At 41.4% G+C, this 17,231-nt stretch overlaps 1 protein-coding gene across 1 annotated transcript in view; it reads left to right on the top strand.

The window, feature by feature from the left end:
- Positions 1-11,455, top strand: part of MMS22L (MMS22 like, DNA repair protein) — a 91,317-nt gene extending 79,862 nt beyond the window's left edge. The window contains exons 22-26 of the mRNA XM_014964442.1: positions 4,276-4,487; positions 6,785-6,951; positions 7,670-7,766; positions 8,929-9,096; positions 10,771-11,455. Of these exons, the coding sequence (XP_014819928.1) occupies positions 4,276-4,487; positions 6,785-6,951; positions 7,670-7,766; positions 8,929-9,096; positions 10,771-10,870 (744 nt within the window). The 3' untranslated portion in view covers positions 10,871-11,455. The remainder of the gene's footprint in view (positions 1-4,275; positions 4,488-6,784; positions 6,952-7,669; positions 7,767-8,928; positions 9,097-10,770) is intronic.
- The last annotated feature ends 5,776 nt before the right edge of the window (positions 11,456-17,231 follow it).

Here is a 17,231-nt window from a genome sequence, read left to right on the forward strand (position 1 = left end):
AGATGTTCCATTGCTCTCTCCTTAATTCAGACTTGACTGAACAACCCCAACTCTCTCAGCCTGTCTTCATATGAGAGGTGCTCCAGCCCTCTGATCATCTTCATGGCCCTCCTCTAAGTGGTCCATCCATCAAATCCATGTCTCTCCAATTTAGAGACCAGGTTGTCATGCAGGACAGTGTCAAATGCTTTGTACAAGTCCAGGTAGATGATCATATTTGATGACATAGGAAAGATTTTGTTGGGATATAATATCAAAGCTGTCCTCAGAGTTGTCTGAATGACAGACTTCAGAAAGTAAAGCATGAAGAACATGAGTGAACAGCTGGTTTATAATTTTATGGGACTGCTCTTAAGTAGGAGATAGTGAGGCATGTAAAATTTAACATTAGGTATTTTGCCATTGTAAGAAGAAGTTAAGTTGGGTTGAGTTGTGTGGTAATGGATTGCTAAAGCTTTCCACGGGAAATTTTAAAGCAGCTGAGATTGCTCTTGGGTAGATTTTTTGGAGAATGATTTGGAGGAAATTTGGTACACATTTACCAGTAATGTGGGAAAGAACTGAAGTGGTGTGTACAGAACTTAGAGAAGAAATAGTAGTTTAAATATATTTTGCAAAATCCAGTGTAGGTGTGTGCAGTAAGCATGATATGGATGAGGTTGGAAAGGTAAGGTACCCTGCGTGATTTACCAGTGTCAGTCCTGTCCAAACACAGAAGATAGTTGATTTCTGTCTAAATACAGGAGAGTGGTGAAAGAGCTTAATTCTAAGTAGTGCTTGGCACATACATTTTCCAGTGATTTTAATAGGCCTGTGCAGGCTCAGCATTTGTCAGAGATCAGACCTTAAAAGCCCTCCTGTGAGCCACATCTGTGGTCCGATATTTGAGCAAGCTTATTAATACGTTTTGTGAATTATAGTATGTGTTTAATAGGAATTGTACAACATTAATTGGTGAACAGCAGATTTATTCCAACAGCAGGACTGATATTGTAAGTCATCATTAGGTACCTTGGCATTTCTGCAGTGAATAGTTCCAGTAATCCATACTAATCGGTTCTCCGCTCTCCACAGGTGATTTACAGATAGAGGGATAAATCAGAAGAAAGAGGCAGCTCTGGCCACAAAAGGTTCCTGCAGTGAACACACACAGGAATCGGTTGCCTTTCTACTAAAATGAGGAGCAGATGTTGTCATGCCCCTCTGCTCCCCTTATAAAATGTCTTTGTTGTTTCTGTGGGTTTTTTTTAACCTCAGAAGATGGCTAAAGAACATAGTTAAGAAAAAAGAGCAGCTCTCTCAACCCTTTAAAGTCCATCTGCTTTGTAGGGATTGTCCTAGGGGTCTGATGTGATTGATTTCAGATCTCCAGTCCAGAATTGCAGTCCAGTAGCATGTGTTTCTTTTCTCTCTCCTGTGAACAGTAGCTTCCTTCATCTCTGTTAATTACCGGTAGGATTTAAGAGAAGAAAGTTCCATGGGATTTCCTTGTAATCACATCCTTGGCTGGTGCTGCCTGGGATATTTTGCCATTGTACTCAGAGATCTGCAGCTACTGTCCTGTTGGTGATTTACCCCTTGTGCCACTCGGGATACGGCGTTGTCAGGCCTCGTGCAGGTCTGTTGCTCTCTGCACTTTGTTAAAAAATAAAAAAGGAGGAGTTCAAAATAAAGAACACAGTGTTGAGCTAAAGTCAATGGGCCTTCGTGTCCAAAAGAGCAATCCAAGTTCCTCTCTGGAAACTTTTAGGGAACAGTAGAAGCGTCAGGGTTAAATGATTCTCCACTGAAGAGCTTTGATGCTATAGATCATGTGAGCCCTTCACGTGTGAGGATTTTATCATGGTTTTTTCTGCTATCCACAATTTGAAGAACTGTCTTACTTTAGTAATTATCATTGTTAGTTCATCACAGGTGTTAAGTTCTTCATGTATTCCTACAGGTGTCCTCTGTAAGGTTCTTTGTGTCCCCTTTATCAGACAGGTTAATACACTTTCTCACAGATTTTTTTGAGTGAGTGCCAGCTCTGATTTTGGGATTGTGGGATATTTTCTGTCTTTTTGTAAGAGCTGTAGTACAGAAACCACAGACAAACCCTTCTTTGTGCCTGCTGCAACATCCTATTGAAAACACCAAGCGCTCAAGTTTACGTACTAAATAATCTGTCATCTGTAACAGCCTCTCTGGGTCTGACACTTGCCAGTGTTTTTAAGAATTCTGATACAGCAGCAGCTGCTTTTTCCTACAGAATTTTGCTGCATGTGCACAAAAGGAGGAGAGAATCTGAACCGTTTGTCAAAGCCGCAGTTCAGGCACTGTGTTTTTATCTCATTAGGACTTACCAAAATTACCAAGGAGCTCTGGAAGTATTAAAGTTAAAACCTAAACAGCACGTTAGGTTGGGCCTCTTACCACAAGAAAGACATTGAGGGGCTGGAGCGGGTCCAGAGAAGGGCAATGAAGCTGGTGAGGGGTCTGGAGAACAAGCCTTATGAGGAGAGGCTGAGGGAGCTGGGGTTGTTCAGCCTGAAGAAAAGGAGGCTGAGGGGAGACCTTATCCCTCTCTACAACTCCCTGAAAGGAGGGTGTAGCAAGGTGGGGGATCAGTCTCTTCTCCCAAGTCACAGGCAATAGGACAAGGGGAAATGGCCTCAAGTTGCACCAGGGGAGGCTCAGGTTGGATATTAGGAAAATTTTTGATGCTGAAAGGGTTATCAAGCATTGGAATTGGCTGCCCAGGGAAGGGGTTGAGGCACCATCCCTGGAGGTGTTCAAAAGGCAGGTTGATATAGTGCTTAATGACATGGTTTATTGATGGGGGTTTTTATGAGTTAGGTTGATGGTTGGACTAGATGATCACAAAGGTCCCTTCCAACCTAGACAAGTCTATGATTCTACGTCTGTGTTCAAGGGGGTCACCTACAGCAAGCCTTCAGGCAGGTCCTGAAGCGCCTCACATCTTGAGATCTCATGTTTTCTGCATTTGTTTACTGTGTAACCAAAAGTTGGAACTCCCCATTTCAAGAAAGTGCTAAGATGACCCTCAGCTGTTTCATCCTGCTTTTTCTCCTGAAAGAATTGTTCTGGCACGTTCACCCAGACAGGTATAGATGAAAATCTTTTTGGGCAGGGACTCCTATGTAAAAAGCAGCGGAAACACTTTTTGTCAGTAGCTGGGGAACAAAAGCAACTTGTCTTGAACTATTTGTTCATATATTGGCTTACCCCAACGACCATCAGTATTCTGGCAGATGATCCTGAATTTTAGTAGGACTAAAACGGGAGTCGGGATTGCAATGCTAGTGGAAGTGTGAAGATGTGTTGCAGTTGCTGTCTAGAGAACTCTGTGCTTGAACTTCTCGTTGGTCAAAACTATTGTGAAAACTGAATTCTCAAGAGGCTTCTGTTTGTGCTGCTGACTGTGACCCTTGTGACAGGAGAGCACTGGAGGTTTTGGGGGCTTTTTTCTTAGTCATTTGTTCTTCTTCCTTTTAGTACTCAAAGAAAGGGGAAGGAAACTCTTAACTTTCTCTCACAGCAACTTATACCAATAAGAAGAATACTCTTTTTTCAGAGACGTACCGTGTGTATGTTGTATAACCATGGGTAGTGTGATAGGCACTTTCTGGGCAACTACTTTAATTATAGATTTTTCTTTGGATCAATATAGCTTATATTGGATAAATCACAGCAGTTTTAGCCTTCTCTTCACCAGATTTTAAAAGAACTTTCTAAATCCCTTATAAATGGTGCCTAATTTACCCTAATTTGTTCACACTATGAGCAAAATTTTTCTTGTCAGACCACGATTCAAAGTGCTCATTTTTCTGCTATGTCGTTCGTACAAAAATTTCAGAGGGTGCTGCACAAACAGATGTGGTATTCTCCCTCTCCCTTCATAAATCTTACCCGACTAATGTGCTTTGTTAGACCACGCATCGAGTTGAAGAAGAAATGAGGAGCTCTCAGGCACAGAAACACTGCTCGGGTCTGAAATGCCAAGGTTTTATTTCAAATGTGAAGGGGAGCTTTCGTGTCCCAAAGCTTATTTTCCAATATATCTCTGTTGCAAGCCTTGCTCTGGCTCTGTGTTCACTTGTAGACCATCAAATCTGCAGCAAATCACCGATGCTTATTTATCATGCAATAATTACTCTGTGTGCAGCAGTTTACACAGCGTGGAGGGAGTATTTAGCCTAGGGTTGCTTAAGATCTATTGAAAAGTATTGTTAAAAATTTATTCCATTTCTCACTTTTACAAATTTTCTTCTACAGGGCCTGTCCTTTGTATGTTGTCAGTCCCAAACACAGGGTGCCTATTTAAATCAGCTGCTGGGGAGCATTATTCAACAGTATTTTGGGCGATTTCTCCCTTCTTCTCCGACGGCGCTTGGAGCCGGGCAGCACCCTATGCTGACTGCCTTGGGCACTGCCATTACAGCCCCCCAGGTGCTCCGCCTGAGGAAGACCACTCTGCACATCATAAAGTAAGGACCAGCAGTTTAAAAAAAAATATATTAAAAAATCGCTTATTCAGATCTCAAAAATAGCTAATGAGAAAGGGAACGCCGCTGTGCTCAGTAACTGATAGTTTGGGGGTGGGAAGAGCCTGTGAGTTGCTGGGCAGGGAGCGGTGGAAGGACAATGTGGATAGAGCAGGAGAGTAGAACTGGGAAGGTCTGGAAGGAGACTGGAAGGAGACCAGTGAGAGAGTCCCCGAGGATGGAGGTCCTAGCTGTAAGTAAAGGTATCGCAGGGGGCCACATGAAGAGCAAGTGTATTTCTAGAAAAATTATATATATATATATATATACACAATATACAGCATTATGTGTTTGTGTTTAGGGTCACAGAGTCATAGAGCTTACAGTTGTCACAGTTACCTGTATGAGGCCTCGTTGCTGTGTAGATGTCGGGGTGCACACAGGTGTGCCAGCTGCCACGGGGAATTGGGAAATTTGGGGTATGGAAAGAGGCAAGGAGACAGTACTGCTTCACTCCTCACACAACGTCAACAGCAGCTGTAAATGCTGGGTCTCTGCTGCTGCTGAAAGACCAAATCTATTTTATATATCTGGAGAATAAGGAACAATCCGTACTTTATGTCCACATTGGGAGAGGAATGAAACCCCCTCGAATATAAGGTGATTACCTGTATCCAAGGGAATTGCGTTTTTCTGTGTACACACGTTGATTAAGAGAATTTTAATGATGATTTTGGGGAAGTATCATAGGCAATCTTGTAAAGCCTGTATTTAAGGGAGTGAATTAAGATTTCACAATCTTAATTCTAACATGTTTTTAAACTTACAAATACTCAGACTTTGTCAGCTTAATAGTTTGTGAATGTGTGCAGGAACGTGGGATTTTAAGATCGATAGTGGAGAGAAAGTTCTGAAAGTGTAAGGGCATTTGATTTGTGGGACAGGAGACGTTCCTGGGAAGAACATCCCAGAAGTGAGCAGCAGCCTGATTTGCAGCCTGGTGGGTGCTAAGGAGGCAGGCGCCGGGTCTGTACGTAAATACCTATAGAGTACTGTATGAATGCTAGTGTCTGTCTCGCTGCTGCGCAGGGGAAACCGAACCACACGATCCGGGGTGTGTTATCCAGGTCAGAGAAACGTTTTGGTGGAAGGGCACCCCAAAAAATGAGTGGGAAATTTTCATAGTAAATTAGTGAGATAGAAGATTTCAGAGTTGCTAATATTAAAGTAAGACCCTGTGGTACAAGAAATACAGAAGTGAAGTGTTACAACTTTCACAGAGCTTTGAAGCTGTGCAATGAAATACTCAGATCTCTGAAAGTCAGGCCTCATTTCCAAGTTGTAGAAGCAGCTTTAGTTAAGTTTCTAACAAGGATGGTGGGTTTTAATTATGCATTGCTCAGTAAACACGCGTGCCTTGTTTGGGTAGCTGATGGCACCTAATATTAAATGTCTAAAAAGTAATTTTGAAGGTTCTGGGAGTGCTTTTGTGAAGTGATTGATGAATAAATGCTGTGTTTTCTTTGTATCTGTGCTCTTCTCTCCTAAATGCTTCAATTTAAACTTACTGTCTTCAGATTTCAGTAAAGTACTTGGTAATGTTAAACCAACAGTAGTTCTGATTCATGTATCCTTTTGTGGAAAAATAACAAATCGAGCCGTTCAAATTGGAACACTCCATGTGCGTGATGCCAAAATCTGCTCTTGTTGCAGATGGACAGGTCACCTGTTTTCTTTGTGACAAGTCTTACCCTGAAGTTGATTGTGTTAATTCTGATGGAGCAAAAGCAGACTTTGGCTGTCCCATCACAACATACTGTTGACAAAAAGAAAGTAACAGCACCAATGTAACAGCAGAGCTGTTACCACAAGTTGGATCGGGAGTTGACAAAAGCACATAAAGCTAAATAAAGAAATTGCACAACAGTTGTATTTTGGATGTTGTTTTAGGGTCGTAAAATCTGGACTCCTCCCTTTTTTCAGTTATTTTTGAGCCGCCTTTGTATTTTAACTATTGTAGTCACACTCAGCTTTCTAACTATAATTATGACAACTGTTATTTCTCACTTCCCTCTCAACAGAAGAGTCAGAAGTCATCACTGTCCTCTGATAAATTGGGAGTCTTTTCAGAGACTAAGACAAATAGAAGCCATTAGTTGAGCCCTAGAGAAAGATAGAAATCTGTGTAATAGGCCTCCTGCTGGAATATCACAGAGTTATTTTAAGGTGTATGGTGCTTGCATTGAATGGAAAAAAAAATCAAATTATAGACTCTGTTTGGGTTTGTTTTGCCTTCCCAGTGAAAACTACCTGCAGTTCAAAGGTAACGCTCCACCTCCTCGCCTGGCCTCGGTTCTTGCCTTCATTCTTGAAGTCCTTCAGAGAGCCCAGAGCACGGAACTGTGTGACGTTGACTCGGTTCTCCCGGCCGTCTTGAAATGCATGGTGTTGGTTAATGAGCCACAAGGTGAGCTGCTCGTTTGCTTTAACGACATCTCTGCACACCTGTAAGACGTCTGTGCTGCTCAGCAGCTTTCATCTCAATGTTTAAGACTCTCAGATGAGGTAAACGAGATATTTTGGCTGGAAAAACTGGACAAGCTTTCTTTTTTCATGAACTGGTCTGGGACCTCTGTCTCCATAAGGCAGAGAAGTCCTGCCTCATTTCGCTCTCTAATGAACTAATGGTTAAATTCTCAGGAATCTGAAAAGCATTTCCTTTCTCCCCATTTTTCCCATCTCATTTCTCAGGTTTGGTAACTCTGGAAGTTTTCTTCCACCTAAAGGTTTATATCATTTATAAAGGTTTATAATGCCACGACTGCTTTTCTTTAATTCAAATAGGAATGTTTAAAGAATACAAACAGAACTTAAATTTAAATAACATCTCTATTTATTTCCAGTAAGTGTGTGTGTCTCTGCTTTACAAGGCCACAGTGTACTTAAAAATCTGTATGTTTAAAGGATAATGGTGGTAAAAAGAAGACTTTTTGCATACATCTGTGATTCGTTCTGTTCTTTATAGCCAGTCTAACTGCTCTCACAGTCATTTCCCTTGCATCAAAGTAAAATAAAACCTTTTTTTTTTTTTTCCCCTCATTTAAAAATTGTAGCCTTCATGAAAGACATTCTCCAGATGGTCAGTTCAAGAGCTCTGTGTGAATCTTGTGATTTTTCTTTTACAGTTAAAAAAATCTCTACCGACATTCTCCAGTACGTGGTAGAAGGCTGCCAAGCGGGGTCAGGAGGAGAACGTGCCACCCAGCTGACTTCTGTATTTAGGTAACCAGAAAATATGCCAATTGGCAGTGAAGCTGCTGTAAGCCAATTGACAGCAAACATGTTTTTTGAAAATAACTAATTATCCTTAACATACTGCATTGTCACTTGTTTATGGTATTTAAATAGCGGTGCTTTTGGCACTGATTTTCAACGTAGCTTGGCCAAAAAGCCAGAGGAAAAAAAAGTAGAGGAGAGAAACGTACCTGCTTTTTGTGGATTTGTGCTGTTTTAAAGGTGTGTGACACAGAGGGAAGAACTCCTGGTGAATGGAGATGGTCAGTATTAGGTGCTGTGAGAAATGTGTGTGCCTAATTTGAAGTGCATATAAAAGAGGTCAAATCCTTAGCTTTTTTTTTTTTTTTAATTGATTTAATTTTGTGACAAGTAATAGATTATTATAATGTAAATGATACTTATTCCATACCTCTGCAAAATGAAACCTGTTTCTCACATGGGTACAGCAGAAGAGCTGTGTGGGCTGAGACCCCAGGCATTTTGCAGCCCCAGGAGCTGGTGCTCTGCTGGGTCATGTCTGGATGAAAGCTCCAGAGAGACTCACTGGAACAGGAATGGATGTTTGTGGGCAGTGCCAGCCTGTCCATGATACATCACCTCCCTGGGATGTGTCATCCCCAGGGTGGTACTTCTGATTGGAATGCAATCTGTGATCTTTAATGACCTCCAACCCTCAGGAGGACAAGTGGGTGGTGCTGCCTGTGGAGCTGCTCCTCCCTGACCCAGTGGAGCTTGATAAGAAGTGCCAACACTATTTCTGCAGGCTTCAATCTACATCTCTTGTTTTGCTGATTATTTTTTTTAATTATTATTTTTTATTTAACAATACATTCATGGTTTAGTTTTGCGTTCAGACACGTTGCAAAGTGCAGTGCTCTGGAACAGGTCAGCCCTGGTGAAACAGCAGCAGAATCTGACACATTGTTGGAAAGAAACATGAGATTTTTTAGCACAAGCCTTCAAAAGCGTGGTGGCTTCCTTTGAAGAAAGTATTCCATGTAGAGTATTTCAGTGGAACGATACGGAAATTGCCACGCGGCCAGATGGCTTGTTCTGATGAGACTCTTTGGTTGTTCTTGGCATGTTCTCTGCATCTCGTTTTGACCTTGCATGAAATGTGTGTGTGTGTGTGTGTCCATCCCACCAGGCAGTTTATCCAGGACTACACGGCCGTGTACGATCACCGGGTCTTCAGCGTGCTCCAGACAGTGGCCATCCTGGACCAGACCTTGGTCACCGGCCTGATCCCCACCATCACGCAGGCCCTGAAGGATTCGGAGCACAAACAAGGTCTTGGAAGAAACACTGCACAGAGGTTTGATTTTTATTTAATATTGGGTTTTGACAGTGAGCAGGGGAGGTTTATTCTCCTGAAAGAAAGCAATGTAGACAGCAGCACCGATACTCAAAAATGAGTTATTTTAAGTGCATTCAGCCAGAAATCTCCTTTTGCCCAGGCCTTTCATGGTTTTTAGCCATCTTTATTTGCTAAATATTTTCAGAGATGTTTTATACAGACCTCGGTAGAATTTCTGCTAAGCCTGGTTACCTCTGCTCACTCCACTGTGTGTTGCAAAACAGAATAAAGAATTCCCGCCTCAAAGAATTTTCCTCTCAGTCCCTGTTTTAAGGGACTTTAAGCGTAATATGTAAAATTAGGGTATAATCAGGTATGATCTGAGGTGCTTGGAAAAGAAATACCCGTAGCTTAATTTCAATTTTCTCTCGTAATATAAACATACAAGGGAGTTGTGGGTGCCCAGAAAATGTTGGCCTCCTCTCTCCGACAGGCGCAGCAGGATTTTCATACTGCCTGCTTTTGATCTTTTGATAATGTATTTCATAGCCAATTTTTATGAATTTTTTTATAGTGTTAATAAGGTAAAATTCATCCCTTTACCTACAAAATATGAAAAAAAAAAAGCAGGTTGTTTAAACTTCCCAAAAGAGATGCTTGGAAATTACTGAAGAGCTAAATTTTTTAGCCTGATGACTTAACATACATATTATCTAACCTGTTGTTGATGTTTTGTATTCATAATTTGTATTTAGAATGTGCTCCATCACCCAGCAGTCTAAGGTGATCCATGAACGTTTTATTGCAAGAACACAAATAGCTGATTTTTCTCTTTTCAGTCCTGGCCATTAAATAACATTATATGAATATATTTGGTGCAATTAATATAGACATTACAGTGGAAACACATATGTATAACAGAAACAAAGCTCAGAAGTTGCATTAGATGCTTACAGAGGTGATGTCCAGTGTTGTTATTGCAAGGGACTAGTATGAAAACTGCAGTTTTGTTTGCTCAATTTAATATTTCCTGACAAAGATAGATAATTAGAATAGACCAACATGTCAGAGGCAGTACTTTAACCAATAATTATGTTGTCTAGGTTGGAGAGTATTAGAATGAACTTAAGGTGAAAAGTCTTGTCAACATGTATACATCCTTCTGGAAGATCCTCTTGAGTGGCAGTTCCCTTCTGCATTGGAGGTTTATTTTAAAAAGGTCTTTGCTCCTTCTTGAGGAGGATGGGCTCAGCCTGTGTCACTCCTGGTCTGTGCCTGATGCTGGGGCACGAGTCACAGAGAGATCCCTTACGCAGAACTAAGATAACAAAGATGATGAGGTCTGAATGCCAACCTCATCTAAGCCTTGGAAACTCCTTGTTTTAAAATTAAAACAAACAAACAAAAAAAAATCTATTTCACAGCAGTTTACTAAGTAGGCTTCTGAAGCACCTTCACTGCAGTCCCAGCCATAAACAATGCAGGCCTTATTCTTCTTCCAACTTGGCCACGTGAAAAATTCACAGCAAAGCAAGCAGTTGAATGGATAGGGAGGGGGAGAAGGGAAGTTCCTGTGCTTTAATATCCCAGTATGTAAACCATGTGGTTAGGAATTTTGTGTTTTTACTCCTAGGATCTATGAGATTGCTTAAGTAACACGTTCCCTTTTTTTTTGTTTTTTTTTTTCAACAGAGAAGCCTATAAAAGACTCTTATCTTACCTCCCAGAGGCTGGACAAAACGAGATACAAAAACTGGACAATGAGACAGGTTGGCAGAGTGCTGATGAATAATCCTTTCCTCTGGAATGTTCTGACACTGCTGATACCTAAAGCTACGCTCTACGACACGCTAGCCAAGTTCTTTTTCTTTATAACGGCAATAAATTTCTCAATTTTGTGGGTTCTTTCCCCAAGTTACATATTAATTTTAATAATTTCTGTGGTATTGGAATATTGTCGTGCATCTGAAGAATAACTTTCACTGTACTGTTGAATGGTGATTGAAAGATCCGGCAAACTCACTACGTTAAAACATGAGCGGAGCCCGGACTGCAACACAGGAGGTAGGATTTCAAAGAATCAAAGTAATTTCACAACTCAATTCACACTGAGCAAGACCCGACTCTCTTAATGCTGTACTTCTGAAAATAATATTTAGTATGTTCTTAAAGTCATAAATTTTGTAATTTCTAATTTATTATTTTAGTAGAATGAGGAAAAAACGGTGTTTTCTAGTACCATTGTTATTGAATGCAGTGCATTCCCCGTCCGATGGAGCCACCCTCTGCCTGTTAAGCCTGTGTAAGGTTGCACAAGATGTCTAGAGCTGTCTTAACCTCCCTCCTCTTGGAAAACATTAAAGTCTTTCAGATTCCAGTGCAAAAATCTCTCCTGTTGTCTTTGTGGGTAATACAAGAAAAGGTAGGTTCAAATTTCCCATTCTCTTCCTTTTCAATACTATGTTCTTAAAATTAACCCATGAACTCCAGTGATCCCATGATCTTTCTATTAGTCATGACACTGTTAATTATCTGTTTAGCTTAGACTGGGTGTAAATGGTGTGAGGGGAAAAAAAAAAGAAGAGAGGATAGACTTTTAAAGAAAATACTCATTTGGGCAATTTATTCCATTTGATCATAGGTTAGTAATTACTCCTGTTTGCCTGGAAAGTTGGATCTTTCAAATATTTGTCTCTGGGGTCTTTCCAGGACAGGTCTAGCTCTGTAACTTTTTCTGTATTTTTTTTCCTACAGTTCTCAGGAAGCTTTCATTAATGGCTGTGCTATTCATATTTTTCACTTCCCTCAATAGCCTGTATTTCTGCAAGCACTTACTGGGCTTCGGGAGTGGGGAAGTTTGCCCTTAATGGCAACACTGGGGAGCAGGCTGCTTACTTTTACAGTTATTCAAATTTTAACTTTACCATATTAATGGGAAAGAAAGATTATTTTTGTGTCTAATAGCTCCACAAAAAAAAAAAAAAAAAATCCCAAAAATCAGGTGATAGGTTTAAGATGCCAAGAGGAACTCTTGTGGTAATACTGTAACTTACAGCTGAGATGTAAAAAAAAAAAAAAAAAAATCCCTAAAATCTTGTTCAGAGCAGCTTCTCTTTGGTTACAGTAATCTTATCAAGTCGAACTAGATAATCTTTTTGCCTAAATCGGCTGTCGTTACTCCAGATAATGCAGTAACTAAAAGCCTCTTTAGGCTACTTAATAGTGCAGAACATGGAGGCTCTTTTCATTATGAAAGTGACTCATTGAACTTGCATTGTAGCTTCTGTACCTGGGAGGAGTTTTATGAATCTCAGGAGGCTTGTGTTTCTAAAAAGCTTTTTTTTTAAAAAAAAAACAAAAAAAAAAACCAAAAAAACCAACTGCTCCAAGGGACATTAATAAAGATGTCTTCAAACTTTGAGTCCTGCCACCCAGTGGCTTACAGACCAGATCTCTGACTGGAGTATTGCTTCCTGAAAATAAAAACCTTTGACTTTTAAAGGATAGAGCAGATATTATAACAAAACACTTGATGATGTGTTTAGTAGGTTGTTAAAGACCTATTTAATACTATCTGGTGGTTGGAAGTTTCTGAAAAAGCAACAGGGCTTTATGTAAATGTGCAGCAGCTCCTGGTGCGTGAGAAACTAATTTAAACAGTTTGGAAATTATCATTCTTCTCTGTCAAAAAGTTAATGCGAACAGAAATAAAGCGTTTTGCATCGTATTCATCAACCACCGCCAACTGGGCAGTCTGGATTGGCCTAATTATTTGGTATGGATATTTGCAGATGTGACTGACAGTTCTGACAGCAGTAATGAGGAGATGAAGGCTTGCAGAGTGCTCCTCTGGCCTGACTTACCAAGGATACACCAAAACAACAGCCCAAAACCAAACAGGAGGAAAGGTGAAAGTGCTGATTTTAAGTACAATTTAGAAAATAAGTAAAGACTGAAACCCACCATGAACTAAAAGAAATGATGTATTATGTCTTCTTGGGTGCTGTCTCTATAAAGGCTACTCAGGATACTGAACATTATTTAAATTAAATCTTTCTGTATTATTTTCCATATGAAGAGTTTGGTTTAACAACAGTACGAATGTCTAGTTTCCTCACACAGTGCGTGGAGAACTGCTTAAGCTAACGAGCAGGAGATGCTGGAAAGCTTGTACACCAGTTGCTACCCCTGACAGGAGCGGTTCATCTGCATATAGATGCAAAGTGCCTCCTCACTTGGCTTAATAAGCAATAGGGATTGCCTTGCTGTACATCTGAAAATAGGCCTTCCACCTACTGGTGAGTGGTACCTCAGCCTCCGTCAGAGGGAAGGAACTCAACCCCTGCCCATTCAACACACACACCTCGGCTTAGTCCTGCTCCCCTTCTAGGTCTGAAAAAGTTGAACCATTTTGAACAGTAGTTAATTACTCTAACTGCAGGATCCCCACACATCAATGGAGTTTTAACACAATATTAAATCTCAGTAAGCTTTTTCTTCCCCTGAGCCTCTTGCATGGTCCAAGCCCAACATCTTTCCTTTGGAAAGGCCAGTAACGGTGACAAGAGCCCTGTTTAAAGTACAGCAGGGTGAGCCTTGGGAGCATTTTGTACCCTGATCTCTCTGGCCTGAGGACTGTTCCAGAGGACTACTCTACCCTTTGCTTTTTGCAATATATAGACTTGAGAGCTGAATAGAAATTATTCCATTTTTATATTTCCCCTATTCCAGAATTCAGGATACCCATCGCCTCTGACCCATTACCATCCTTGTGACACAAACCAGCTGCCCAGCACACCCTGAACAGTGGCAGGCAGAGGGAAGCCTGGCTTAGCTTTCCTTTAGTAACCTTAAAATCATAACTGAAAAAAAAAAAACAAACCTCTGTTCAAAATTCACATGCAACTTCCATTAGTCCCACAAAGCTGTCCCTCTATTTTATAAGAATTTCCCATTTGTTATTGTTATTAAAGAGCAGGAACATGGTAATTTAAATTACTCTTTGCTTTCATTTTCAATGACAAAAAAAAAAATAGAGGGGGGAAGGCACTTGTTTCAATAAAAGAGCTTCTGAAATAGAAAAATTTATGCCTTTTATGCTGGAATAGAGCAGCAGAGCTACGGAAAGAATAAGGTTGTACGTGTCTCTTGTAATTGCACAGTAGAGGAGCTGCCAACAGCACACACTACTTAGAGAGTCATTTAAGGAACTCTGACTGTCCACCTAAATGTATTTCCCTCAGGAAACAGAAAAGAGGTTTTATTGCACCCTGGTTTTCCTTTTTTCGGTAGCTTTTGAAAATTATGTATGCATGGGTATTTTCAGCTTAATCATATTTTATAATTTTTAAACTATTACTTAAAACTCAAATTCAGTGTAATCAGCCCATCTGTTAGCAATGCTTATAAAATTATGTCGAAGATTAAAAAAAAAAATCTGATGCAGTGTCAATATGTCCCAGCATAATTAAGCTTGGTTTATGATGAATGACTAGGATATGGCTTTTGTCTACTTGAGCAGCTTGGAAATGGAAAAACCTTTCATAGACTTACCGTAACAAACGTGAGGGTGTGGAGAGAACGACACCAACAATTGACACTCAGGTCCTGTGTTCATAGATGGGATGTCTTTGCAGGCCCTGGGACATGCCAGCAGAAATTCCACGTCACAACCAAATTCACTGCATTTTTTCAGTCCATCAAACGCGAGCTTGGATCTACTCTCCTCCCTGTAAAACATCACCCAAAGAGGCATTACAAATGTAAGTTTGCTAAATTCATTAATCATTTTCAAAAGGGCCAACATGACCTGTATAGGCTCATGGAAAACTCAGCCCAGCATTCCCTTGCAAGAATTGAGGGTAGCCCTAAAAATACTTACTCTCATCTTCAGTACTTGAAGCAGAGCAAAACAGCCTCATCTACCCCCAGCAAGAGTTAACATTTTAAGCATTTTAATTCTGGCGTTGGTGTGAAACAGCTAAATATAATCATCTCTGTTGGGAAACCATTCTTTATCTGGACACTTTTTGTCCCTTTTAAAATGTGTCCTTGAGGAAAAAAAAAAAAGTTTGTTTTGCAAAAATAAAACTGCACAAGCCCCTTTCTATAGCCTATGTGCTAAACTTCCTGCAAAGTCTTCCTCCCCTACAAACTCTGCCTGCAGATGAAGTGTTTTAACCTTGCCCTCTTAATTTATTCTACATTCTAATTTTCAATAAACAGATGCCGCCTCTTTTCGCGCTTGTTTCCACATTGTTCCACATTCTGCCTGGGTTGTTTCTGCATGTGTGAATATTCAATTATCTATTTCTCCATGATTCTGCAACTGATGTACTGACTGTCTGGACAGGTTTGGGGGAGGGTAAGCGGGGAAGGCAAAACTTAGAAGAAAAAGAGTTACAGAAGTTTGAATTCTCCTGAAAGTCAGGTACTTTTCCTGAAAGCTATTAAATTAAGAAGAAAATCGTAAGCCATGACTAGAAATGCAAAGATTACAGAAACACTAGTGCACAGGAGCAGAATTTGCTGCCTGCTGGCTTGTAATTAAGTATTTCTTTGGACAGCACTTGGGTGTGACATGTTCGAGAGACCAAAGGGGCAGAAGAGGCTGTTGGTGCTGCTGCTTCTGGAAATTGTGTCTTTTTGTGCTAAAAAGCACAAAGCAGCTGATTGCTGTGTGGTTATTTATAGCTAAGAAGAGCTGATTGATAACACATTAGGACTCAAAGGTGAAGGATGCTTTATAGAGGATGAAATATTGATCTTTATGGGAATGGCCCAAAACGAGATTACGGGACAGGCCTAAAAGCACAAGGGCTCTTCAGCACAGCTCTCGAGACCCTCTGGCCCAAGAACCTGGGTGCAGATATAGATAGAATTACCTTTCATCTGTAAATCCATGGAATTCAGGGCACAGAAGTGAGGGCTTCCAAGCTCAACAGTCAGTAACCACTGCTGCATTACTCACGTGTACTCATTCCCCTCTTTCCTGAAGCACTGCTGAGTTCTTACTGGTTGCAGCCTGCACCATCACCTTGCAGTGACAACTTGACAACTTCGAGGTGCTGTGGAAAAACGGAGCCAAACTGCATTTCAGAGGCAGGGCCCAAACCTGGTGGCTTGGGCAGGGACAAAGGTTGGGTCCAGAGGTTTACGTTTGCCAAAACCAGTACAGAATTTAGAAGAGCAGAGGTGGATCTGGAGCTCACACCCAGGAACCTGCAGCTGGGGCAGTTCCAGATGCTGAATGGAAGAGCAGCAGAGCAAGGACGTGCTGATGCAGAAGCCTCAGCTCCCTGGGCAGCCCCTGCTCCTCCCTGGCACCAGCCCACTCTCTGCCTTCTCTTACAGCCACACCAGTCTCTTACCTGGCAATAAATAACTGGTTTTTGCTCACCTGGCGAGGGCTGACTTCAGGGCACAGCGAAACACCCCAGTCTCTCCTGTAGGTCCTGCAACAAGAGCAGAAAAGATGCAGACAGAAAAATGTGGCACAAAAACTTCGGGGCTAAGAGGTTCCTGTGAAAGACTTCTCTGTAATCAGTGGAGCTTGATGATTAAGAGCCAGAGCAGAATCCTGACACTAAGAGGAGCATGTGTCTTGTCCTCAGGCTCTGTGGCTGTGGAACCCTTAACTAATGTAATGCAACTGCACAGCTGTTTAACGCTGCTACTCACCAGTGCAGACACTTGGTGACAACAGCCACAACAGCAAAAGCCTCCAAAGGGCAGAACAAACCCGATAAATAACTTTCTTGCCAGGCACTCCTGCCTTTTGGTCTTGGAACCCAGGGGCAAATGCTGGTTTGCCCAAGGAAGCTGCTCCCCCACCCTCCTCTGCTTCTGAAACCCAGAGCTTTCCCCGCCGGAGCCACCCTAATCCCTCCCTCTCCAGAAGGAGCAGTTGGAGTAGGAGTAGCAGGAGTTCGGTAGCTAAAGCCTCAAAACCTGAGTTGGGCCATCCATCCCAAAGGTGCTTTGCACTATCAGCTGGCTGGGCTCCAGGCGTTACAGACACTGAGAAGTTAATTCTCCCACCACCTGTGAAATAGGAAGGGTCTGTCAGTGCTGCACCCCTGCAAAAACCAGTCACTCACCTGGTGTGGTACCTCTGGGACGAGGCTCAAACCTCCAAGCGTCTCTGCACACAT

Source organism: Calidris pugnax, unplaced genomic scaffold (assembly GCF_001431845.1).
Source record: "Calidris pugnax isolate Ruff unplaced genomic scaffold, ASM143184v1 scaffold219, whole genome shotgun sequence".
NCBI lineage: Eukaryota > Metazoa > Chordata > Aves > Charadriiformes > Scolopacidae > Calidris > Calidris pugnax.